The sequence below is a fragment of the Erithacus rubecula genome (genome assembly GCF_903797595.1).
Source record: "Erithacus rubecula genome assembly, chromosome: 6".
NCBI classification, from domain to species: Eukaryota; Metazoa; Chordata; class Aves; order Passeriformes; family Muscicapidae; genus Erithacus; species Erithacus rubecula.
In genome coordinates, this window is record NC_136688.1 from 10,376,965 (window position 1) to 10,401,149 (window position 24,185).

General features: G+C 62.8%; 4 protein-coding genes across 4 annotated transcripts; 2 read left to right on the top strand and 2 right to left on the bottom strand.

The window, feature by feature from the left end:
• The first annotated feature begins 1,389 nt into the window (after nucleotides 1–1,389).
• On the top strand, nucleotides 1,390–6,479 carry LOC306803079 (uncharacterized protein). The gene is made up of 5 exons (XM_079307960.1): nucleotides 1,390–1,418; nucleotides 1,860–1,963; nucleotides 4,037–4,116; nucleotides 5,333–5,464; nucleotides 6,015–6,479. The coding sequence occupies exons 2-5, from the start codon at nucleotides 1,961–1,963 to the stop codon at nucleotides 6,232–6,234; spliced, it is 435 nt and encodes a 144-aa protein (XP_079164086.1). The 5' UTR covers nucleotides 1,390–1,418; nucleotides 1,860–1,960; the 3' UTR covers nucleotides 6,235–6,479.
• A 376-nt stretch (nucleotides 6,480–6,855) lies between these two features.
• On the top strand, nucleotides 6,856–17,289 carry LOC306803072 (synaptotagmin-7-like). Its single transcript, XM_079307952.1, has 7 exons — nucleotides 6,856–8,860; nucleotides 10,549–10,674; nucleotides 12,927–13,056; nucleotides 13,470–13,740; nucleotides 14,097–14,266; nucleotides 14,637–14,751; nucleotides 14,831–17,289. Exons 1-7 carry the CDS (start codon nucleotides 8,283–8,285, stop codon nucleotides 15,211–15,213), a joined length of 1,773 nt encoding a protein of 590 aa, XP_079164078.1. The 5' UTR covers nucleotides 6,856–8,282; the 3' UTR covers nucleotides 15,214–17,289.
• Nucleotides 17,290–19,559: 2,270 nt separating this feature from the next.
• LRRC10B (leucine rich repeat containing 10B) lies at nucleotides 19,560–21,251 on the bottom strand. Its single transcript, XM_079309506.1, has one exon. The coding sequence runs from the start codon at nucleotides 21,112–21,114 to the stop codon at nucleotides 20,266–20,268; it is 849 nt and encodes a 282-aa protein (XP_079165632.1). The 5' UTR covers nucleotides 21,115–21,251; the 3' UTR covers nucleotides 19,560–20,265.
• A 705-nt stretch (nucleotides 21,252–21,956) lies between these two features.
• Nucleotides 21,957–24,071, bottom strand: LOC306803074 (uncharacterized protein). The gene is made up of 6 exons (XM_079307954.1): nucleotides 23,542–24,071; nucleotides 23,274–23,470; nucleotides 22,632–22,837; nucleotides 22,416–22,496; nucleotides 22,269–22,341; nucleotides 21,957–22,195 (listed from the first exon to the last, which is right to left on the bottom strand). The coding sequence occupies exons 1-6, from the start codon at nucleotides 23,826–23,828 to the stop codon at nucleotides 22,065–22,067; spliced, it is 975 nt and encodes a 324-aa protein (XP_079164080.1). The 5' UTR covers nucleotides 23,829–24,071; the 3' UTR covers nucleotides 21,957–22,064.
• Between the last annotated feature and the right edge of the window lie 114 nt (nucleotides 24,072–24,185).

Below are 24,185 nucleotides of genomic sequence, written 5' to 3' on the forward strand. Positions count from 1 at the left end.
CAGAGGCGGCGTAAACAAGCGTCGCGTTTCCACCTTGTCACCGCTGCCGGGGCTGTGTCCCGGTGCCACGCAGCTCCTCGCGTCCCCCCTGGACCCACTCGCCCCACGTCACGCATCCCAACCGGCACAGGGACCCCCACACCTCGCCCCAGGGTTGGGGACGCGCCAGGAACTCCGAGCGGCTCCGAGTCTTTAATTAACCGAGTGCTAATTGCCTGGAAAACGAGTCATTTAAGTCATGCTGAGGGCGGCGCAGCCTGGGGGCTGGAGTGGCTCCCCCCGCCCTCGGGACACGGCGTGATCCCACCGGGAAGGGCGGGAACCATCCCGCGCACAGGGGCACCCCCTGGAGCCCCTCAGGCAGGATCCCGCTGCTGAATCCATCAGGATCATGGGCTGACGCCAGGTTTGGGGGTGTGGTGGCACCTTGGCACGGGGAATCTGACCCCGGAACCGGCGCTCACTGATGTCCCTTTCCGGACACAATTTGGCCTCTTCAGTGCCCATCCCTTCTCTCGCCTTCTCCTTTGATTCCCTCTCTCCAGATTAATTTGAGGATGAGCTTGACCCCGCAAGGACCGAAGGATCTGTTGGAGCTCCGGGCTAAGTCAGAGGGGTCACGGTGTTCTCAAGCTGGAGCAGGAGCACCAAGCGGGGGGCGAGGAGGGCTCATCCCAATTCCCAGCCCGCCCAGTAAGGCCCGGTGCCCCTTGAACTGGTCGGAGTCCCACCCGAGGAGGAGTGCCTGGCGCTCTCCGGCCGTGCCGGCTGCTTCCCATTCCCCCGGCAGCTTATCCAGCCAGGGTTTATAAATGTTGGAAATTAAGGGCTGGTCCCAAATTCCCTCCTAGGCAACAGTTGCTATGTGAGTTTTATACACAGGCTCCTCGTGATCTGGGAGCGATGGAGGAGCCGCCTTTGGATGGAGAGAGCACGGGTGCTGCAGGGGGGACCTGTCCCCAAAACCACTCCCACCGCATCCCATCCTCATCTTCTCCTCAAGGAATTTTTATAAATCTCTCCTTTATGGTCACCATCCCTTTTCCTCATCTAATTCCAGCGGGAATGTGGGAGCTTTGGATGCCTCGGCACATGCTGGGGGCGATTCCATAGCCCAAATCTCCCCTCCTGGTCCATTCTGACTCACCCTGGCCTCGGAGCCGCCGGGAAATTTCGTTACAATAACAAGATCTGCGGGCGAATTAATTATTAACATATATTGTTTAATATTTATACTGCAGCACCGCTCCCGGCCGCGCCGCCTCCCGCCGCCAGCTGGGGCTCCCACCACGGACAATCCCACCCCAGCGGGCACGGCGGGATGTGCAGCATCCACAGGGATGCTGTGCTGGGGGTCCTGTCTGGAGACAAAGCTGAGCCGGTCTGGGGTCCCGCTGGACCCCTCTGAGCCACCTTGGGTCCGTATTCTCATCCTACAGTGGTCATTCCGCATGCTGGGAGCATAGACGTGTGCAGAACTGCTGGATGAGGTTGATGGGTCCTTCCCACACTTTTGGGGTCCCCAAGGTTGCCCCCACGGCCAGAATGGGGAGGAGAAGGTCTGGGATGAATCCATGTGGGATTGGCTCACAAAGCAGCAGCCGCGGCCTTTGCCAGAGGGGATAAAAGCTCCAAACTGAGCTCCCAGGAGGTACTTGGGGCCGGATTTCCCCCAGGACACACTCGCTGGGAGCCCAGAAGCCAAGGGGGCGGCCACCGTGACGGGACACTGCACAACGGGGTTGGAACCTGTTGGACCACATTCCCCGTGTTTTCCCTCCCTGTATCCCAGCGAAAGCCAGTAACACCCCAGGATTTAGGTCTGACCCCCCCTCTTTGTGCTCTGCCCCCCTCCCCAGGGACTCCCTCTCGCGACGTCCTCCTGGTCTCAGCCATCATCACCGTCAGCCTTAGCGTCACCATCGTCCTCTGCGGGATCTGCCAGTGGTGCCAGCGGAAAATGGTGAGTGCCCAGCTTCCCTCCCACCTTCCCGGCATCCTAGAGTGTCCCCCGTGCCGCCGGCCAGGGGGCAATTCCCGCTTCCAGGGCAGCAGCCAAGCGGAGGCAGCTCCCCGGAGCTGCCGGCTGCAGCTTTTATTTGGGCTTTTCCGGATGTGCTAATGAAATGTTTGGGCGAAACTGTTTGTGTGGCACAAAGGGAAGTTTCCAAATATATGGATATATATTGGTGACGAGCCGGAACGAGCTGGCCCCTGTCCTGCTGGGCACGCTCCTGCCTGGAAAAGCCCCGTGGGAAGGCGGCCAGCCCGTCCCTGGCAGCGCCAGGTGCCGTGAGCCATCCCCGCCGCCCGCTGTGCATCCCTACTTCCCTCCCCGATTCCCGCCGGGGGCTTGGGACAGCGCTCCCTCCTGCCCTGCATCCTTCCTCCTCCTCCCGCTCCTCTCCCGGCAGCAGGACGTGCTCGGCCACGTTTCCTCCGCCATCGGAATCGAATCTGGGTCAAGTGCTGCGACGGCAGCGGCACTTCCCGCCGGGGAGATGCCCACCCCGAGCCGTGGGAAGGCAGCATTCCCTTGGGAATGGGAGAGGGGGTCCGCACGGCGATGAGGCAGCGGGAAGGCGGTGGGTGGAAAGGGCCCTTCCAGGTGCCACCCAGGGGATGGGGAGAGAGAGCTGGCAGAGGAAAAAGCACTAGAAAGGAGGAGGCTGGAGCTGGCAGAGGAACAAACAAGTGTAAATTGGCCGGGAAGGCGCATCCCAGCCGGCCCTCGACAGCACCCGGAGCTGGAGCGGCTGCGTGGGAATGACGGCCAAGCCCAGCGGGCTCCGGGCCGCGCCCCCGCGGCCACCGCTGCCGTGTCCTCACGAGCCCCGAGCCGCCGCAGCCGGGAACACGGATGAGCTCAGGATTGGGGGATGATTCCCTCTGGGATGGCCTGCGAGCATCCAGCAAGGTCAGGCACCCCTGTACCTCCCAGCGGGATTCTCCCATGGGCATCCAAGGAGGTCCAGGTGCTCCCCTACAGCTCCTGGCAACATTAGCCCTCGGGCATCCAAAGATATCCAACATCCCTGCAGCTCCTGGCAACATTAGCCCTCAGGCATCCAAAGATATCCAACATCCCTGCAGCTCCTGGCAGGATAAGCCCTCGGGCATCCCAGGATATCCAACATCCCTGCAGTTCCTGGCACGACTAGCCAATGTGAATCCAAGGAGGTCCAGGTGTGTTTCCCCACAGCTATCAGCAGCATCAGCCCTTGGGCATCCAAGGAGATCCAACATCCTTGCAGCTCCTGGCAGAATTAGCCCTTGGGAATCCAAGGAGGTCCAGGTGTTCCTCTTCAGCTCCAGGCAGGATTAGCCCATGGCTGCCCAAGGACATTGTGCTGAGGGTCCAGATGTCCCAGCAAGCCAAGGACACGGCTCCATGTGGATATTAAGAAGCTGGGAAGAAGGAGAAAGGAGAAACATTCCCATTCCATGGGGAGGCTGGATCAGGCCTGGCCCCTGAGGTCCAGGACCAGTGGGATGGAAGCGCTGGTTCTCCACCCCGTCCTGCTCCAGCAGCTGCTCCCATCCCACCTGGCAATGCATGGAGCATCCTTGCTCCCAGTTGTTGGATAATTGGCATTAATTGGCTCCTGCCCACCCTGGCTCAGAGCAGCGCTCGGAACCTGCCGGAGTGCCCTGATTACCAGCCCCAGTTTGGAGCCAGCTCCAGCTTCATTATCCTACAGCAGCGCTTTCCTGGCAATAGGAAAGGTGAACTCGATTAATTCAGGCCCAATTAGACTTCAAATTATCCACTCCTTCCCAGTGAGGCCATGGAATGGGATGCCAGCAGCGGTGGCCATCCTGTCCTTGGGGTGATGCAGGGCATGACCCCTAAGGACCAAGGGATGGAGCCTTTGGGAATTTTGCTGCCTGGATGGGTGGGATAGAGCCTGGAGATCATAAAGAGAAAGGGCAAAATCAGGCCAAACTTCCTAAATGGTGGCAGCTCCCATCTTCCACTGGGATACTCTGGGGGTCCACTGCCACCCCCTGACCCCCTATCCTCTCTTTTCCACAGGGAAAGCGTTACAAGACTTCCCTGGAGACTGTGGGAACTCCAGATTCCAGCCGAGGCCGCAGCGAAAAGAAAACCATCAAGTAGGTGCCAGGATGCGGGGGGAGAGGAAAGACAGAGGTGGCCATCCCTTCTCCCAGTGGGAGAAGGGCTCTGGGAGGCTGGGAGAGCTGGTGGCTGTCTCCAGCATCCTTGTGTATCCCACTGAGCCGAGGGCCTGATGGAGTCACGGGAACATTGGCATGGGCACTCCCAGGGAAGCTCCAGGCCTGGGTGTGTGGATTCTGAGCCCTGCCCAGCAGGGATGGAGTGGCTCTGCATCCCACCAGCATTCCATGGAGAGAGGAGAATGGAGCTGGGGCAGTCCACGGCGCTGGGTAGGGAGTGAAGTGGAGGCTGGAAGCTGAGGGGGTTTTTCTGGGCATCCCAGATCCAGCACTGCCTCTCCACACGCTCCACAGGCCTCCAGGGAGGAGGGAGCTGGACCACCAGGAGGTAAAAAGCTCCTGCCTGGAATAAGCCTATGGAAAACTTCCTGCCATGGCTACCGGGGTGCAGCAGCACCAGGACGGCTGCTCCCAGCCAACCAGGATGAGCTGGGAATGGAGGGGAAAGCACATCCCACACGATGTCACGGCACGGGCAGCTTTCCCAAACTCCAGCACATTCCATACAGTCGGGATCAACTCGGAGCTGCAGGTGGGAACTGGGGGCTTTTCCAGTCTCCCAGCACCAGCAGGGTCCTGCTGGGACCCCCCAGCCCCTGGCACGCAGCTCCAGTGGCTTCCCAGAGCCAGGAGGTCCAAGTTCTGTGCTGGCAGCAGACTAGTTCAGAGGGCAGGGATCCGCAAGGGAAGGGATCCACAAGGGAAAGGATCCAGAAGTGTCTCCAACACGCAGCAGTGCCACCGTTAACCAGGAGCTTCCAGGACCCGGCTGCTGAGCAGGCGAGGACGCACGGACACACGTGCCAAGGGCACACGGACACACATTTGGGAATGCCGTGCAGGCACCGCGCTAGCCGACACCTCCCTAACCCCCCACACCCTTCTCTCCTTCCCAGCCGGTGGAGCCGCCCTCTCCTATCTCTCCACAGCTCTTACCGTCCTTCCATCCTTCCGTCCGTGTCCGTGTGTGTGTGTGTGTGTGTCGGTGTCCGAGGGGTGGGCTCCCCGTCTCTCTCCGCAGGATCCTGGCGCTCCGGGGGCAGAGGGCTGCTTTTCCTTCTCTCTCGCAGGAATTCAGCTTCTCTCTCTTGTATTTCCCTTTTCTTTCTCCCCCGGAATCCGGCCGCTGTAGCGATCTAGACAGAGACTTTTGGAATAACAATGACAACACAGTGCAGCAGAAATGGAGCTCCTACCCTCCCAAGGAGTTTATCCTAAACATTTCTCCTTACGCTCCGTACGGTGATCCGCGCCTTTCCCTCAAGTGAGTCTCTCCTTACCGGGTTTGCTCCGTGTAGTGAGTATATGGGCAGCACCCACTCGCCTTCCTCCTCCTCCTCCTCCTTCTCCTCCTCCTCCTGCTCCCGGGCTCCCCGCACGCCACCCCATGGGCCGTCCCATGGAGACGAGCAACCCCTCCTTCCCGCATTCCCGGGGCCGGCCGGGATCTCCCTCCAGGACGGGGTTGCGCGTTGGGGGCACCCCCTCGGCGCGGGGACGGGTCCCCCCGGGGCTGGGCTGCCGGCGAGCGGGACCCCCATTCCCGCCCCCTCTCCCTCCTCCGCCCTTTCTCTTGGATGTTTTGCCGAGGCCCCCGCACACCCCGCGGCCAGGACCCCCCTTTTTTTTTTGCAGTGCTGATGTCTCTCTTTCTCTCTCTGTCTGTCTGTCCGTCTCTTGTCCGTCTGCCCCCTCCGGCTCTGTCGCCCTCCTCTCATTCCCCGACGGCTCCCCACGTTTTCCACGTCCATCCGTATGTCCGTCCGGCTCCTTTCGTGTCTGTCTGGGGGGGTCCGGTCGTCGGCCCGGCCCAGTGGCTCTCTGTTATCAGGGGCCAAGCTGACGGCGTCGGCCGCCGCCGGGCTGTCCGGGGACCGCGACGGCCGGCCCGGGGACAAGCAGCGGCTCGGCGAGGATGGAATGAGGAGCAGCGTGTCCGCCCACAGCGAGCCCGGAGCGGGAAAGGCGGCACGGGGCCGCTGGCACACGGTGCAGAGCCACTTGGCCGCAGGGAAGCTCAGCCTGTCCAAGTGAGTGAGCAAGGCACGGTCCGGCACGGCACGGCCACGGCCACGGCCGGCGGGCCCGGGCGCCCGCTCCACGCTGCGGATGCGCTTGGATGGGGGCCACCGACAGGTTCCCGGGGCCACCACAGGTCCCCAGGACCACCGTGCCGAGGGAGAGCAGGCGTTTCCCGTTCTCCTAGCGATGTTTTGTCTCAGGGGCAGCAGAGGAGGCAACCGGGCAGGTGCAGCACCATTGGGTGCTGTCCCCAGAGTATTTCCCTGATCAATCCCGGTAGGAAGCGGCTCAGCATTCCCAGCTCGGCTTCTCAGGGCAGGCAGCGCTAGCTCGGAGGTGTCCCAAAGTCAGGAGGTGCTGTCCCATGCTCCCATTCGCTCAGGGACAATCAGGGACAGTGCGGCTTCTTCCTTCCGTGCTCGCCCTCGACCCCTGGCATAGCCACCGGACCCGGCGCCGGCACAACCACCTGATGCCGAGAAAAGTTGGGGGAAGTGGGGGACTGATCACATCTAGGGAAAATCCGAGTTCTGGAAGGCTCTGCGGGGCTCCAGGCCGGGGTGGGGGTCTCGGCGAGACCTTTCATTGCCGGCAGCGCCGTGGCTCTGGCGGGGGGTGACGGCCGTGTGCGAGCTGCGGGCTCCGTCCGGCGTTCCCGGTCTCTGCTCCGGTTCTCCGCGCCGGGATGTGGCAGCCGGGGCGTCCCGACAGCAGCGCCGGCATAGCGGGAGAGCTCGGTGACACCGCCCATTCGGCGCGGCTGCTGCGCTCCAGCTGGGCACTAGGAAGCAGGAGGGAGAGACGAGGAAAAGCGGGAGCAGGGCGGCCTTCAGCCGTCCCCTTGCTGGGAACCCGGACAGACAGATGGGCTCGGACAGACGGATGGGCTGGCGCAGGCAGCAAGGGCAGGGTTAAGGGGATGTGGCGGAGCACCCTGTTCTCCAGCATCCCCTCGGTGTCCCGGGGGTCCAGGTCCGGCCGTGCCGGTGCCTGGGGATCCATCCGGGCACGGGCAGGGCGCGGTGCCGCCTGGCACGGCGCTGGAGGAGCTCGCGCCTCCAGCTGGCGCGGGGCCGACAGGAGCCAGATTTAGTTTCCTGTGACTGAGAGGTTGTAGATTGAACTAATTTAGGATTCGATAGGAAAACGAAAGGAGGTCGCCGTCGGCACGGAGGGGGGGACGGCAGCGTCCGGGCAGTGCCTTCGGTCCCGGCCGTGGGGCTCCGTCCATCCTAGCTCTCCGCTCCTCTCCACTCCCTTCCCTCCTCTCTCTCTTTCTCCCACTTTTCGCTCTTTCTTCACCACTTTTTTTTTTTTTTTTCTTTTCTTTTTTTTTTTTTTTTTTGAGCTGTCTATCCCTCCCCGCTCCTCCTCTGTCCCCGCTGCTGGCATTGCACGATGGCACAGCTTCGCCCCGCGGTCCCAGCCGGGACGGGGACAGGGTCGGTGGCTGCTGCTCAAGGCCACTCCTCAGTGCCAGGCGGTGGTCCCGGGAGGACTTTCCTCCCCTGATCTAGTGGCCACGAGCTTCCCAGGCTGCTGCGGGCAATCCGGCGCGGCTGCATGGGCTGTGCCACGCATGTGCTGCATGGCCAGCACGGCTTCCTTGGGGCATCCCGCTGCTCCGCCGCCCACACGAAGCCCGTCCGCCGCGGGCCGGGCTGCTCCGCTCTCCGTGTCCCACCAGAGCTGCGTCCGTACCCCCCAGTCCCATGATCTTCCACCCCGGTTGGAGCCTGGCTTGGCCCTGGGGACGCCTCGCTGGAATGTTACCACCGCGGGGGTTCGGCCCCCGCCGCGGCGCTGCGGGATTCCCCCCTTCTCGCACGGAGGGGCTGGGACGCCGAGCCCCCCCCGGCGCCGCTGCTGGGTGCTGGGCTGGACTGGGAGGGACTGGGACGCTGGGATGGGCTGGCTGGCAGCACGTGAGCGGGCACCACGGGATTTGCCTCCACGCAGCAGCCTAATTATCCCGCAAAGCAGGTCGCCCGGCGTGCTGGGAAGGCGCTGGCGGAGCGGCGGGTGGGCATCCGGCCCTGGCGAGCCCCCCGGGAGGCAGGATGGGGGCGGCCCGAGCCCCCCGTGCCGCCGGCAGGGCCGAGCCGCGGGCGAGAGGCGGAGGATCCGGGCGCTGCCCCCGCTGGCTCCCGCCGGAGCGCTCCCTGCGCTGGGGCATCTTCTCTCTAACTCTCTTCTTTTCCTTCCTCCAATTTTGCCCCTTCACCTTCTTCTCCTTTCTCTCCTCTCCTCTACCCTTCCTCTCCCTAAGTTTCGAGGACTCCACCCTGTCCACAGCCACTACCCTTGAGTATATCCCCACCTCAGCAGGCGATCCCAAATTCCAGAGGCCCCGCACGCTCGTGCGCCAGCAAAGTCTGCAGCAGCCCCTGAGCCAGCACCAGCGCGCCAACCACAGCCAGCCCACCACCAGCCAGAGTCTGGGCCACCTCCAGGCCCACAGCGGCTCCTCCGCCGCCGCCGCCAACCCCCGGGGCTCCCGCGGCGGCCCGGCGCGCCAGGGCACCGCCGCCGGCTCCAAGCAACGGATGGCCGGGGGCAGGAGCCGCTCCAACCCCGGCAGCTGGGACCACGTGGTGGGGCAAATCCGCAACCGCGGCTTGGACATGAAGTCCTTCCTGTAAGTGTGCGTTTGTCTTCACTGCCCTCTTTGCACTCTCCACCCGCTCCATTCCTCTCTCCATCCCTTCCCCGCCTTTGCTCTCTTCATCACTCTCCATCACCCTCTGCTCTATCCCTCTGCTCCTTTGGTCTCTTCATTCCCTCTCCATTCCCCTCTGCTCTGCTCTATTCTTCTGCTTATCCCTCTCCCCCTCCCTCTCTCTACTCCTTCCTTCGGCTCATCCCTCTCTCCATCCCTCTCTCCTCTCCTCTCCTCCTTTACTCGCCCCGGCGCAGCCGCTCATCTGTCACCTCCGCGGGGACACGCTGCCCAGGGCCTTCCCCCCGTGTCCCCCCGGCTCACAGAGGGTTCAGGGAAGGGGCTCATGCACTTCCCCAATGTGCTTTGCCACGTCCTTGGCCATCCCCTTCCATCCCCAGGGATGGCCACCAGCGGGGTCCCCAGGGAGTGACGTTGTCCCAAGTTGTCACGGCGCGGGTGGCAGAGTCTCCCGTGCTGGGGTGACCGTGAGTTGGGTCCCGATATCATTCCCAGCCGGAGGAGCCGTGGGATCTTTAATCCGCCTTAACCCCATCTCCTCCATCGGCGCTGGATTTCCAACATCAAACCCCAGGGACTAATCCCAGTCCCGTGTTGTCATTGCATCTCGGTACATGACATTGTCCCTTCCCTGCAGAGCTGGCCCCCCCTGGCTCCCTCTTCCCTTGGATTCTCCAGCTCCTCCCTGGCCGCTCTTTTCCCCCTGGCACCCTGGACAAAGGAATGCTGAGGTCCCAGCTTTGCTTTCCGCAGGCTGGTGGCACTTGAAGGGGGATGCAGCACTGACCCTGCCCTTCCATGAGTTGACACAGTACTTCGTGCATCAGTATTAGATGAGAGACACAAATTTGGGTGCCCATCCCACCCCTTCCCGCTCTGGGGAGAGGATTGAACCTTCCTCAAGGCACCCTAGGGTGCGCTGCCCACAATACCCTCTCTGCTCTACCCTCTCCCAGGTTCCTCCCAGCTCCATTTCCCAGCTTCCCAACTGGAAGCTGCGGCTCACCAGCCCTCCCGCGGGTCACGTTCTCCCTGTTTACTCAGCACCGATGCTGGTTCTAGCCTGACTTGGCGAAGCGGGAGCAGCCGCAGAGCCCAGACGTGCCGAGTCAGCGTCACTTCCCAGCGGAGAAGCCGCTGCAATTTCCCACCGCCTCTTTCCCGATCCATTGATTTTTCTTTCGCTCTTCACCCTGACCACCCTCCCCGGCGCCTCAGCATAAATGCGGTTACAGCCCCGGGCGAGGACTCGGAGAGGGCAAAGAGTCTTGGCCATGGCACTGTCAACCCCTTCCTCCATGGAATGATGTCACTTCTGTCACACTCTCGCTCATTGCCAGTCCCTCCAGGCATCCTTTCCCCTCTTCATCAGGATTTTGGCATCCTCCCTGCCCGGACCGGTGGAGGAGAGGGACAGCGCGGGTATCCACGAGTGCCGGGCTCCCCGGAGCCGGCGCCTTTCTCCCCACAGCCCTGTGCGCCCATCCCGGCCATCGTCACCGGGCAGGAGCCGGCGGGGGTAGCCGGGGTCCCCTCGCCGCCGGGGTCCGCGGGACGCCGCCGGCTCCTGCCGGTTCCCTGCCTGACACTATGTTCTCCTCTCTCTTTCTCTCTCTCTCCCGCTGCCGTCGGGGCCGCCCGGGCAGGGAAGGCCGGATGGTGGTGTTATCCCTGGTTTTGGGACTCTCAGAGCAAGATGACTTTGCCAATATTCCCGACCTGCAACCCGCTGGGACGCAGCCGAACCAGGCGAACGCTCAGGGGGACAAGAGGTATGAGCGAGGACGAGGCCAGTCCCGCAGGAGAAGGAGACGAGGGCCTCACCCAGGGTGGAGGAGGAGGAGGAGGAGGAGGCTGGCCTCGTGGAGCGCGCAGGTTGGAGCGGCACAGGGTGGTCCAGCGGGCACCGGGACGTCTGAGCTCTCCCCGGCACCGGCACCCGCGGTTCTGCCTCCGGAGCAGCGGCACCGAGAGGACCCCCATCCCTTCCTCCTCCCTCCTTCCTCCCCCTCCTGCCCTTCCCGGCCCTGGCTGCATGCGGGGAGGGGGGAAGGGGCGGGGGAGACACGCTCAGGGACAGGGGGACACGGGGCGTCCCCCAGAAGTGATACCGCTTGGGCTGAGCCGCGTCCCATCCCGACACGCTGCTGCCACCTCCATCCCGGCGGGATGGGCAGCTCCCTGGGGATCCGGGGACACCGCTGCAATGGCAGGGGGGCAGAGTGAGCGCCACAGGCCGGGGGGGGACGCCGCACTCCCCGTTCTCCTCCAGCACGGCACAGCCCCTTGCCCCTCCGGCTGCTCTCCGCATTCCCGGCGTGCCGCAGGCTCGGCAGGGCATCCAGTCCCGGCACCGGGGCCCGGCCGCGGCCACCGGCGCTGGCTGGCAGAAGCAGAGTGTCCGTGCGCCGCCGGGAGCGGGTGTTCATCCCCTCCGGAGCGGGGAGGAGGTGTGAAGCCGGCGGGCTCTGGCTCCCCGTGTGCTCGGCGTGCGGATGAACTGGCACCGTTCTCGCCCGCCGGCTATTTTTACCCGGCTCCGCTTGGTTTCGCTCCATCTCTTAGCACTTCCCTCCCCGGCGTCGCGCTGCGCAGCCGGTCCCCGCCGGGAGCACCGGCAGCCCGTGCCGGCCGCCGGCTGCCCCGTGCCGAGGGAACGGGGACGTGGGACACGGCGGGTGGGTGGCTGTGCCGCAAGACCCCGCTCCCCGCTTGCCGCAGCTCCCTGCTCCGAAACCCCATCCCAGCACATGCATGGCATTCCCCACCTCCATCCCTCCCGCTCCTCGTTCCCTGGGCTCCGCAGGACGCGGCGGGATCGGCCGGCGGAGGGGCCGCCCTCCGGCAGCCTCGGCTCTCTCCCGCCCACCGACGCTGCCGACCACCCGCTCTTTTTCCTCAAAACATCTCCTCCATCCCTGTTTCTCAGCTTCTTCCTTCCAGCCTGTCCCCGGCGGCTCCAGCCCGGCGCCTCGGCGTGTCTCCTCTCCCGGCGACTCCGTCTGTCCGTCCATCCACCCTGCTCCTCTCTCCCATTCCCTCCCGGCAGGCCGGCGCTGGACGACGCTGCTCCTCCTTTCTTTTGCTCTCTCCTGCTCTCTTTCCCGCTATCCGTGACCTCCGCCGGCATTCCCGGCTCCACCGGCGCCTCCTCGCTCAGCGGCCCCGCCGCCGGCTCCTCCTTCATTTTCCCTGGTTTTAACCGAATTTTGCCTCCCCAGCTGCCTCGACCTCTCCGGTCCTTCCTGGGTGCCATCCCGTGTGTGCGTGTGGGTGTCCCTATCGCCTCCCCACGTCCCCTCTCCGTGTGTCTGCGTGTGCTTGGCGTGGTGGCGCGTGTCCCTGGCATGTTGTGGCTTCCCGTGTGTCCCTGAGCCTCTTGGTCCGTCTGGTGGTTTGTCACCGTGTCCCAGCTGGGACAGGAGACGTGGCGGGGGGATAGGAGCATCCCGGGCTGCCTGTCCCCTCCGCCACGTGCCTGTGTCCCGTTGTCCCCGTGCCTTGTGGCAGTGTGGCCTCGGCGCATTCCCGCCCGTCTCCATCACTGCTCTGTCCGTCTGCCTCCCGCCGCTCCCGGCTGCCCACCCCGCCCGGCACCGTGCCCGGGAGCCACCGTGTTTGGGCACAGCCAGGACAGTGATCCCAGGGGTGTCTCAGCCATAGGAAAGTTGGGTAGCGGGCAGCGAGCCCATAAGGAGCACCCGTGGGTGCCCTGCGCCCACCAGGATAAGGGGCTGTGGTGAGGAGCATCCAGAGCCGTGGGTGCCGTGGGGACCACGCTGTCCCTGCCATCGCTGTGGGACGTGGCCAGGGGCACCTGCTGCTGTGCCCTAAAGGTGCCAGGCCACCAGCTGGTTCCGGGAGCAGGGCCGGGATGCTGCTGCTGGTCTCTGCATCCCGGCAGAGTCCATCGGGTGCTGGCACACCCAGGCCCACTATCCACTGGTAGAGGGCGCCCGGGAAGCCCCTCGCTGTCTCGCCCTCGACTCCCGGCCCCTCTCCTCCAAGGCCTCTCTCCCCGCAGGTTGCCGGCCGGTGGGAAGGCTGGGAACGCGGCGCCGGGGCAGCCGCCGCACGATGAGTCCGACCGCAAGACGGAGCCGCACTCCTCCGTCTCCGACCTGGTCAACTCCCTGACCAGCGAGATGCTCATGGTGGGTGGGTGGGGTGCGCTGGGTTTGGTGGTCTCCACGGTCGGTATCCAGCCCTCCCAGCTCTTCCCTGCGCCACCCACAAGCGCTCCGGCACGTCCCTGCCCGCCGTGCCAGGTCCCCGTCGGCTGAGCCGGCGTGCCGCGGACGCGTGCCCCGGGCTGGCACGAGGGAGCGAGTGGCGCTGGACACGTGAGGGAGGCGCTGTCAGGAGGAATTTGGTTAATTGGAGCTGCCGTTCCGCGGGACGAGCGGCGCCGTGCCAGGAGCCGTCGGAAGCGATGGGGACAGCAGGAAGCCGGGGAGAGGCTGATGTCTCCTGACAGCTGGCGGGGCTGGGGTCGGGGCGACAGGGGTCGGGTCCCCACCAGCCCACGGTGCTGCTCTCACCCCCCTCCTCTTCCCTGCTCCTGCAGCTCTCCCCGGGCTCCGAGGATGACGAGGGCCACGAAGGCGTCAGCCGGGAGAACCTGGGCCGCATCCAGTTCAGCGTCGGCTACAACTTCCAGGAGTCCACCCTGACCGTGAAGATCATGAAGGCGCAGGAGCTGCCGGCCAAGGACTTCAGCGGCACCAGCGACCCCTTCGTCAAGATCTACCTGCTCCCAGACAAGAAGCACAAGCTGGAGACCAAGGTCAAGAGGAAGAACCTCAATCCGCATTGGAATGAGACCTTTCTGTTTGAAGGTGTGAATTGGGATGGACTGGAGGGGTTCAGGGTGGGAGTGGAGCCTCATGGGACTCGCCTGGGCTTCAGCAAAGCTCAAGCCACCAGAGCGGTGGCTGTTGATGGTGCGATGGGTTGGCCAAGCCACTCAGGCCAGGCTGGATGTACATCCCATAAAGGGGATATGGGGGAAGGTTTGGAAGGCTCTGTGCCCCCATGGGTGGGTGCAGATGTGGGAATTAATGTGGCAGCAGCTCCTTGTGCCGCAGGCTGCTCCCTGTCCTCTGCCTGGTGCCAGGGTCTTGCCACCAGGACAGGAGGGGTTGAGCAGTCCTAGAACTGCTCATCTCCTCTGGCTTTTCCATGTCTGGCACAGGGTTCCCCTACGAGAAGGTGGTGCAGCGGGTGCTGTACCTCCAGGTCCTGGACTACGACCGCTTCAGCCGCAACGATCCCATTGGAGAGGTGTCCATCCCGCTCAACAAGGTGGACCTGACCCAGATGCAGACCTTCTGGAAGGACCTGAAGCCCTGCAGTGACGGCAGTGTAAGGCCCTGGACCCCTCTCGTCCCCCTGCAGAGGGGAAGTGACCCTCTGTCACTGCACCCCCCATCCCAACAGGGACAGTTTTGGCTTCAATGTCTGATGGAGATTTTCCTCTTCCCAAATTTTATATTAAGTAGCCCAAAGTCTCATTTTGGGTCAGACCAAACTGTTTCAGGTAGACCTAAAATGAAAGTTTTTTCCTTCTCCTGCCTCCAGCAAGATCAGAAAATGTCCCACTGGGGGCAGCCCCATTTCCTCCTGGCCTCATTTTCTGTGCTTTCCCAAACCCCACCCTTGGGCTGCTTTGGTGGGGGTCCCAGAGGAGCTCTGGGGGGCGTGGGTGTCCTCAGGGAATGCGTGTGTCCCGCAGGGAAGCCGCGGGGAGCTGCTGCTGTCGCTGTGCTACAATCCCTCGGCCAATTCCATCGTGGTGAACATTATCAAGGCGCGGAACCTCAAAGCCATGGACATCGGGGGCACCTCAGGTAGAGCGCCGGCTGCCCCCGATCCCGGGCGGCATTCCCTGGCTCCCACCGGGGCTGAGAGCGCCTCCTCTCCCGGCAGACCCCTACGTGAAGGTGTGGCTGATGTATAAGGACAAGCGGGTGGAGAAGAAGAAGACGGTGGTGATGAAGCGGTGCCTGAACCCTGTCTTCAACGAGTCCTTCGCCTTCGACATCCCCACGGAGCGGCTGCGCGAGACCACCATCGTCATCACCGTCATGGACAAGGACAGGCTGAGCCGCAATGACGTCATCGGCAAGGTGGGTGACACGCCACAGGGACCCTCAGGTGGGAACCGGGGACACCAAGGACCCCGGGGCTGCCAGGACCTGGGGCCATCTGCAGTATGGAGCACGGTGCGGGCGCTGCAGGGGGCCGGCGTTTTCCCAGAAAAGCAGGGATGGAGCTTGGGAAGCCACATCGGGATGGATCCCACCCCCTAGGATTACTCCCAGGATGGGAGAGGCAAAATTGTCCATGAAATCACCCAGCTCATCGTTAGAGCAACGATGACAAATGAGAGCCTTAATCTCCGCCCATGATCCCTAAACGCCGGGCTGGGATCGGGAAAACACAGAACTTGGGATAAATCCATTAAATAAATCCCCGGATCAGCGCCGCGGGCTGCCGGGCAGGGGCGGAGGCGGCGGTGTAGGCACATCCAGGGATGGACAGGCAGTGCCCATGATATCCCACTCTCCGTTAAAACCCCGCCGTGGCCTGAGGCTCGCTAATCACTTTTGATCGCATAATTAGCAGCGAGCTCTGCTCCATCCCGGCTCTCCGGCGATGATCCGCGGAGCCGGAGCGGTGGCACCAGCTCCCCGAGGTGGCAGCAGCAGCAGCGAGAGCTGGCACACGCGCTTTTCCGCGGAGCCATATGGAAAAATCGAGGGATAAAAATAGCCCGGCTCCGTGCCGAGCCCGGAAAAGCGGGGCTGGAGCAGTTTGGGGGTGAAGGCGGCAGCGCCGGGCAGCGGGACGGGGATGGAGCGGCCGTGGTGGCTCCAGGGATGCGTTTCCCGCAGATTTACCTGTCCTGGAAGAGCGGTCCCGGCGAGGTGAAGCACTGGAAGGACATGATCGCCCGCCCGCGGCAGGCGGTGGCACAGTGGCACCAGCTGAAGGCCTGAGCGCCCCCGGACCGCGGGCTCGGGGTCCCCCTTCCCAGCTCCCGGCCCCTTCCCGCGACGCTCCCGGCCAGGGACCGGAGGGACAGCGGCCTGGCTCTCGGGGACTCTGCGGGAGGACGGGGACGAAGCCCCCCCGACCCCCCGGGTTCTCCTTTCCCTGGGGTGTAGGGGGTGCAGAGCCGCCCGCAGCCCCGGCCGAGGAGGTGCCAGAAGCGATGAAGCGATGTCCCCATCCCTACTCCCACCACTGGGCAGGACTTTGCGAGTGCTTCCAGCCCCGCTCCCGGAGACCCTCGGCCCCTCCCCGGCCTCGCCCCCACCCCCATTTCAGGGGGTCAGGCTGTGGGTGCAAGAGGGACCTTCCTCCCTCCCCTTTCAGCTCCATAAAACCTCTCGGAGCCGCCAGCGGAGCCACGGAGCCCCCCCTGTCCCGCCCCGTCCCCGCCGCGCCCCCCTCGAGCCTCCCGGGGCGGGCGGGGGACACCGAGGGGAGGGGACAGCCCCTTTTCCTGGGATCGGAAGCCATGACACAGTTCCTTATCCAAAGCGGGCTCCTTCGTGCACTGCCTTCAGCCGGGTTCGATGCTTTACCTCTGTCTTGGGTCTTGGCGGGAGCGGGGGGTCCCTGGGGACCCCCGGTCCCGCTCTCCACCCCCCCCCCCCCCCCCGGGCTGGAAGGGGCCCCTCGGGGGAATGCGGAGCTCCACAGGGTCCCTTTCTAGCCGGGCTGCTCCGTGCCCACCCCTGGGGATAAAGGCTGGAGTGAGCGCTGTTGTCCCCATCGAGGGCAGGTGACATTCCCCGGGCTGGTGGCATTCCTTGGGACAGCCAGCCTGGCAGGATCAGTGCCAGCAGCAGCATCCCCACGGAGCCCTGGGATGCACACGCCAGACCCTTCCCACTCCCTGGGACCCACAAAAACAGGGACAGACTCACCTGGGAGCCCCACAGGGGTGGTGACAACGGGGTCGGTGGTGGCTCTCCGTGGCAGACGCCGGATCATCCTCAGTCTTCCTGCTCCCCCCGTGGCACCCTTGGCACCCAGCAGCTCCCACAGCCCCAATTTAGACGATTTTGGACAATCTGGAGAGAAGTCATAATACTGCTATTACAGTAATAACAACGCTTTTAGGGACATTTGTATTTTTGTCATATTCTCTCTTTTTTTAACATAAGAGACTTACATGCCTGGGGAAGGGGTGCCAGGGCCAGGGCTGTGCCAAGCCGGGTGCCCCCCGTGGCCCCTCGGGCACCCCGCTTTTCCAGGCTGGAATCCTCGTCCGCGGTCGGGCTCCCCGGGGGGTTTGTGTGTTCATTTTTAACTCTAGAGCTCGTAGCCGTGATCTTGTTCAGGTTCTCTCTTCTTCATGTGACGGTAACATCCAACTGGTGTGTAAAATACAGAAAAACAGGAAAAAAAAAAAAAAAAAAAAAAAAAAAGATAAAAAAATCCAATAAAGAGCCCGGCCCCAGCCTGGCTGAGGAGCGGCTGGAGCGGGGGGTGCCCGGCTGGCGATGCCAAGGATGGGGTGTGCAGGTCGGGGCGTCTCCTCCGAAGAATCCTATTTTTGGGGAGTGGGGCCCCTCGTTTTCTGGAGGCAGCCCCTGCTCTCAGTAATAAAGGACAGTCAGTAACTGCCAGCGTGAGTTGTCTCTGGGATTGGGGGAATGTGGGGGGTGGATCCAGGGGTGGGAATGGTAGGCACCATGGCTGAGTGTGCATCTCCCTGGCACTGAGCATCCCCCTACCAGCTCCAAGCATCCCCCTCACAGATCCAAGCATCATCCCTCACAGTTCTGAGTATCTACCGACTATTATCCCATCCTGAGTATCACCCCAAAACTCTGGGACACTGCTGGGATTGGGATCCCCATGAGGGCTTCGGGGACAGCAATGACTCCCATAGCCTGCTTGGAGCCAGGTGAGTTCCAATCCCACCCAGGTTTGTGCTGAGTTCCTCAGCGTGGGATGTGCTGAATAGGGACTGGAATGTGGTTGCAAAAGGAAGGAAAAGGTAGGGAACCATATCCTGTGTCCTGGTGCCATTGGTAGCTGTTAAATAATTCATGGCTGGTCTTGAATAAATAAATGAAACTCCAAACGCAGGGATGGCAGGAGAGCCCTCCGTGTCCTCGTTGCACAGGATAAGATCGCTCTGGAGCCACCTTTCAGGCCCTGGGATGTGGTGTTGGAGGTGGCAGCAGGGGACAATGCTGTCCCCTTGCCACCTGCACTCCAGTGGAGGAGAGGTGGCTGCTGCCCACCCTTGCTCTGGCTCCTGAGCTCCTGGCTCCGGAGCCAAACCCAGGAATTTAGGCATTCCCAAGCTGACAATGGCATCGGTGCCACTGATTCTGGCTCTGCCTGGGCTCTTACACCAACGCCGGGCTCCTTTTATCTCCCAAACCTTTGAAAGCGCAGCGGTCCCGGCGCTCCTGTTGCACGGATCCGCAGCGATTCCCAGTCCCGTTGCTTTGTGCTGGCAGGCAGCGGGAGCAGATGGAAATAGCAGCGTGATCCCAGCTGCGGCGAGGCCACAAACCGTCGCACGCGGGGCCGGGAGAGGAGGCAGGGATATATATAGGGACAGACGTATGGATGATGCACTGCCGGGAGCGGGGACTCGCCGGTGCCAGCGGCCCCAAAATACTCGAGTGGAGCCGGAATCTGTCAGATTCCCACTGACTGCAGCAGCTCCTGGTCCTGGTGTCACCACCATCGTCACCGGTGCCCACACTCCGACCCAGCTCCTTGGGAAAAGCTGGGTGGTTGGAAAAGGCTGCAGGGAGGGAGGACTCCCTTATCCCAGGTGTCAGAGCTCCTGGATCTGATCCCGGCCATGGGGATCAGAGCCACCTGCATCCCAATTCCTGCCGAATGGGTGGGCTGGCAGGGATCTGCATGGAGCTGGTGGCATCAGATCTTGCCTTATAGCAAGGGCTTGCAAAGCTGAGGGTCTCTGCCAGGGTCAGCACTCTTGGGATCATAGATAATTCCTGGCTAATTACCAGCAGTGTCTTCCCAGATAAAGCAGCAGCACCCTGGCTCAATGGCATGAAGGGCTGGGAGACACCCAGAATTCCAGGAGTATGTTCCTGGGATATTACGGGATCCTGGGATGCTCTGCCCTACAGCAAAAGGTACCTGGGTGGGAAAAGAGATTGGAAGCCTGTACCTGTTGGGAAGACCTGATTCCAAGGTCCTGCTGAGCCCCAAATCCCTGAAATTACCCCAGAGGAGCTGGCACTGAGAGACCCCGCACATCCCACAGCTGAGGAAGCTCCACATGTCCAAAATAGCCGTGGTTCTTGCTGTGGAATAGGAAGTGGAGGGAAAGAAAACCAGCAGCACCTGCCCTGCCAGTGCCAGAGCGGATGTGGCACGAGCTCTGGCTGCCTCCCAGCCCCAAACACAAATCCATGGCCATTAAAAGCGGATGCGTGGTTTGAAACCTCCAGTGAGCTCCAGACCTCGGATCCCCAAGCTTCCCACCACACAGCTCAGCTCAGAGATGGGCAGAGGGTATCAGGATTCCTTGGATGTCCAAAATAAGAGGAGCTGGTGGTCAAACACCAGGATATGTCACTTGGTTTTAGGGGATCCCAAATAAACCCTTCCCTGAGGTTGGTCCCCACCACTTTTCCCTCACAACAAATTCCATGGATTTGGGTTGTTTATTGCCTGTGTTTCGTCTAAGAGGCACTTGGAAAGAGGAAGAGGAAGGATAAGGTGTCAGCCCTGCATCTGGTGCCTATTTTGGGACATAGTGCCAGGGATGAGCCTCCTCTTCCCACAGAGGCAAACCCTGCCCAGGCTGGAGACAAGCAGTACTTAGACCCAGGTGGAATTTCCATCGGCTCCTTCCCAAACCTGATGGCCAGGAGGAGCCTGGTGGTAAATTCTCTCCCCCAGCCCAATTCCAGCAGCAGGACAGGGTACTCAGGCTCTGTCTTTGTTCCCAGACCTTTGAGCTCTTCAGGGTGATTCACAGAATGGATGCAACCAGTATTGCATTTTCCTGTGCTGCCCATTGGGACAGGAGTAAAGGATTTCCAGAGGTGGAGGAGTGGAAACGTCCCCCTTTCTTGTGGGGTGGCAGTGTGGGATCACCCCTCAGGGCAGAGGCTGTATCCCAATCCAAGGCACCCTGGAGTATGTGGGATGCTCTCAGGTAGGATAACCATTGGGATTCACGAGCCTTGCAAGTCCAGGACACTGCTGCTGTCCCAACTGGATAAGGCTGATCCTCAAACTGTTGGTTTTCCTTTGTGGAGGCTGTGAACTTCCTTCTTTCCCAGCCCTAGATGAGAATTCCTTGTGAGGCAGATGGAAGCTCTGCACCCCTTCAGAGGGTCAGTGGCTCACGTTTCCTCAGGAGATCCCGTCAGGGCTGCAAATTCGCCCTCCCCATCCTCCGGCCCATCCTCGGGGGATACCGGGGTGGCCTCGGTGCCTTCCTCCTCCTCCTCCCGGCGCTGCAGGCTCTGCAGCCGCTCCTGCCGCGCTTCCATGTATTCCTGCGCCCCGTCCCCCACCAGCTGCACTTCATCCCCGACACAGGGCGGCTGCCGGACGGGATTGTGGTCGTAGGACAGGAGGCGCAGGGAAGCGAGGCCGGTGAGGTCCGGGAAGCTGGCGATGCGGTTGCGATCCAGGTCGAGGACGCGGATGTGCTCCATGCGCAGCAGCACGGGCGGGAACTCCTGGAAGCGGTTCCCGTAGAGCCAGAGCCCGCGCAGGCCGGCCATGCGGGGCAGCGCCGCGGGCAGCCGGCACAGCCGGTTGTCCCCCAGCTGGAGGCTGCGCAGCTCCGGCAGCTGCAGCAGGGCGCGGGGGAAGTGCGCCAGGAAGTTTCCCTCGATCCAGAGGCAGCGCAGGCTCTGGAGCTGGGCGAAGGCGGGCGGCAGCTCCTGCAGCCCGTTGCGGCCCAGGTACAGGTGCGCCAGCTGCGGCAGGTCGCACACGGCCTCGGGCACCTCCATCAGCTCGTTGCCGTCCAGGGCGAGGGTCCGCAGGTGCTGCAGCTCCGCCAGCTCGTCCGGGACCTCCCGCAGCCCCGCGTCGCTCAGGTAGAGCTTCCGCAGCCCTTGCTGAGCCCACAGCTCGGCCGGGACCTGCCGGCCCCGCACCTCCAGCCGCTGCTCGACGCCGTCGGGGCCCTCGGCGGCCGCCAGCCGGGCCCCGCGTCCCGCGGAGCCTCCGCTGCCCATCGCTCACCGGGACCGGCGCCGGGACCCGCACCGGACCCGGCGAGGCGGACGATGGGGGGGGGACGGTGACGCCGTGTCCATGGCAACGCGCCGCGGCCAATAGGAGCCCGCGGCACCTGCGCGGAGGCCACGCCCCCGTCCCATTCATGCCCCGCCCCGCCGTTCGCGCCCGTGTAGGCCACGCCCACAAAACATTTCGGTCCCGCCCTGCCGTTCCCGCGCACTCCGAGGCCACGCCCACCGCACCCCATTAATGCCCCGCCTCGCCGTTCCCACGCCTAGCCGACCCCATTCACGCCCTACCTGTGCCAACTCCGTCCCCAAACCAGGCAGGATCCCCTCGCACTCCAGCAGTCCCAGCCCCTTTTCCAGCCGCCTGGCATCAGCATCCTCACCCTGAACTGGGTGTGGGGTCCCTGAGCTGGATGGGGATCCCTAAACTGGCGAGAGGGGCTCCCTGAGATGTATGTGGATGCCTTAACTGTGTGGGGTCCTTAAACTGGTGGGGAGTCCCTCTGATTCCTCACATGCCCTGGGACCCTGCAGAGATCCACTCCTTGGGCAGAGGCTCCTTTCTCCATGAGCAGGGAATATATGGATGAAACCTCTCCAAGGCCCCCTGTGCTATGGCTGCCCACCCTGCAGGGTACTTCCTCCTCCTCATCCTCCTGTTTCCCACCATAGCCCTGCCTGGATTTTCCTGCCACAAATCAGCTGTGTCATCCCAAAGCCAGTTCGGAAAGCTGGGCTCATACAGCCCCCCAGCGGCAGCTGGCAAGGTGACACCCCACAACCACCCAAAACCCTCCTGCCAGCCTTTGGAATGCAGGAAACCGCAAAATGAGGGGGCAATCCAATGGCATCACGCACATCTTTATTCCTCCCACGGGGATTTGGGAAAAGCCAAGGATGGGAATCCCGGGATGCGGCAGCACTTTTTTTGAGGGGGGTCACATCAGGGTTTTATCGATGTGCCACAGGTTGGTGGGGTGGTTGTTGGTGCTGAAGCCACTGGGACTCGGGATCTGGATGCCCTCCACAGATCTCGGCGCCCAGGTGATTGGAGCCTGCGCCCACCAGCCTGGAAAATCCAGGAGGGATTGGTGAGGGGGGTTTCCACTCCTCCTGGGGTCTGCAATCCCCCCCAAACTCACCTGGTGCTACAGGGGTCAGTGGCGTGAACTTGGTCAGGTACTTGTTCTGGACAGTGCTGTACGTCAGCGGCTCCTGAGGGATGGAGTGGGTTGGGGGCGTGGCTCCTTGGGAAAAGGGATGGGGACACGGGACACGGCTGCACCCACCTTCTCGGCAGTGACTCCCTTGGGTGCCACTTGGAGCTCGGGCGGGGCGAAGGGGGCAGGGCGGCCCATGGCAGGCTGGGGCTGTGTGGGGACACAGGGATGAGATCCTGCTCATTCTCGTGCCCAGGCAGCTCCCACTGCCAGAGGCCCTCTGGGAACTTTGGGAGCACTGGGACAGGATGTCCCCTGCCCTTGACACCCCGTCCCTTTGCTTACAGTGCTGAATATGGCAGGCAAGGAATCCATCTGACCATCACGGATATCAGGCTGTGGGAGAGGAAAAGTATCCTCTGGGGTGCTGAGGGGTGGGGGGACAAGGGACATGGTGGGGACAGGGCTCACAGGCTGCTCTGGCAGGGTGAGGTCACTCCTTGGGTCAGTTCTGGTGAAGTCTGACAGCTCCATTGTCCTCTGTGGGACATCTGTGGGGAGCAGATGGAGCAGGGATGTCCCCTGTGTCCCCAGGCCTGGCACTACCTGGATACACCTGTCCTGCTGTGTTTGGGGGGGGCAGGGAGTCTCCAACACTCCCAAATCCTACTGAGGTCTGACTTGGGTCCAGGAACACTGACACTCCAAAATCCCTAGAGTTGGATGTGGCTCTGGGACCATAACCTCAAAAACCTTCTTGATGATGGAGCTGGACCTGGAACCCCCAGGGCCCCAGACCCCCCTAGGGCTGGAGATTTCCTGGGAATCCTAACATCCCAAAATCCTCATAAGGACGGAGCTTTCTCTGGGATCCCCAAGACACGAGAATCTTCTGGGAATGGAACTTTCCCTGCGATCTCAACACCCCAAATCCCTCCTACCAAGGATGGAGTTTTCCCTGTGATTCCCAAAACCCCAAAATCATACCTGGCTGGGCAGGACTGGTGTCATTTTCCCTGGATGCTTTTGGGGCTGTCACCTCCCCAAAACGGAGGTGGGAAAAGGAGAAGCCAGCAGGATAGCTACACTCCAGCTCATCCACATACGCGGGCAAGAGCCTTTGGTAATCCGGGCGCCCAAAGATCTTGAAGTCCTCGGAGGTGGTGGACACGTCGGTGTCCTGGCTGTGGCGGGAATGGCTGTGATGCAGCGATCCCAAAAGGTGCCCCCCAAAACTCCTGGAGCAGGGACCTACCGCTCCACGGATGGGAAGACCACGGCCGAGGTCTCCGCATAGTTGTTGGTGACGTATCCCGAGCCGGTGTGGACGCCGAGGAGGGGGTGCACACTCCTGTCACTGGGGGGCTCAATCCCCAAAATGCGCCTCCCCTCGAACTTTTGGGGTGGCCCTGTGGGCCTCTTCCCAAAGGCTGCCTCGTAGCTGGTGATATAAAAGCCCATGAGCTCGGAGGGGGGGCCCCTCACCATGGGGAACCCCGTCCCCAGTCCCGCGGCGGGCGAGTCCTGCGGCAGGGACGGCATCCTGGCTCTGGGAACTGCCACCTGGAGCCGGGAATGGCAGAGGTGCGGCCCTACGCCATGGCTGGACGTGCGGGGCTTTCCCAGCAGGCCCGGAAGCTGTGGAATGTGCCCGCGGAATGCGACTCTGTCTCCTGGTAACCGCGACAATGGGGACCTCCCGGGAGGTTGTCGCCGAAGGGCACCGGGAATGTCCCGCTCCAGCTGCACCACAGCCCCCGCCCCCGAGTGGGGTCACCTCCTGGGAGTCCTGGGAAAAGGGGCAGGTGGGAATTGGGACTATCAGTGAGGTGGGATGTGCCAGATCGAGCTGGCAATGCCCCCGAGAGCCTGACCCCGATTTCAAAAAGCAGGAGAGGT

Coding starts and splice junctions, on each gene's coding strand:
- LOC306803079 (XM_079307960.1), top strand. Junction 4,117..5,332: donor AGCGAAAAGAAAACCATCAA/GTAGGTGCCAGG, acceptor CGGCCGCTGTAG/CGATCTAGACAGAGACTTTT. Junction 5,465..6,014: donor GATCCGCGCCTTTCCCTCAA/GTGAGTCTCTCC, acceptor GGCCCGGCCCAG/TGGCTCTCTGTTATCAGGGG.
- LOC306803072 (XM_079307952.1), top strand. CDS start 8,283: ATGGGGGCGGCCCGAGCCCCCCGTGCCGCCGGCAGGGCCGAGCCGCGG. Junction 13,057..13,469: donor TGACCAGCGAGATGCTCATG/GTGGGTGGGTGG, acceptor CTGCTCCTGCAG/CTCTCCCCGGGCTCCGAGGA. Junction 14,267..14,636: donor AGCCCTGCAGTGACGGCAGT/GTAAGGCCCTGG, acceptor TGTGTCCCGCAG/GGAAGCCGCGGGGAGCTGCT.
- LRRC10B (XM_079309506.1), bottom strand. CDS start 21,114: ATGGGCAGCGGAGGCTCCGCGGGACGCGGGGCCCGGCTGGCGGCCGCC.
- LOC306803074 (XM_079307954.1), bottom strand. CDS start 23,828: ATGCCGTCCCTGCCGCAGGACTCGCCCGCCGCGGGACTGGGGACGGGG. Junction 22,497..22,631: donor TGCCTGCCATATTCAGCACT/GTAAGCAAAGGG, acceptor GTCCCCACACAG/CCCCAGCCTGCCATGGGCCG. Junction 22,196..22,268: donor ACTGACCCCTGTAGCACCAG/GTGAGTTTGGGG, acceptor TGGATTTTCCAG/GCTGGTGGGCGCAGGCTCCA.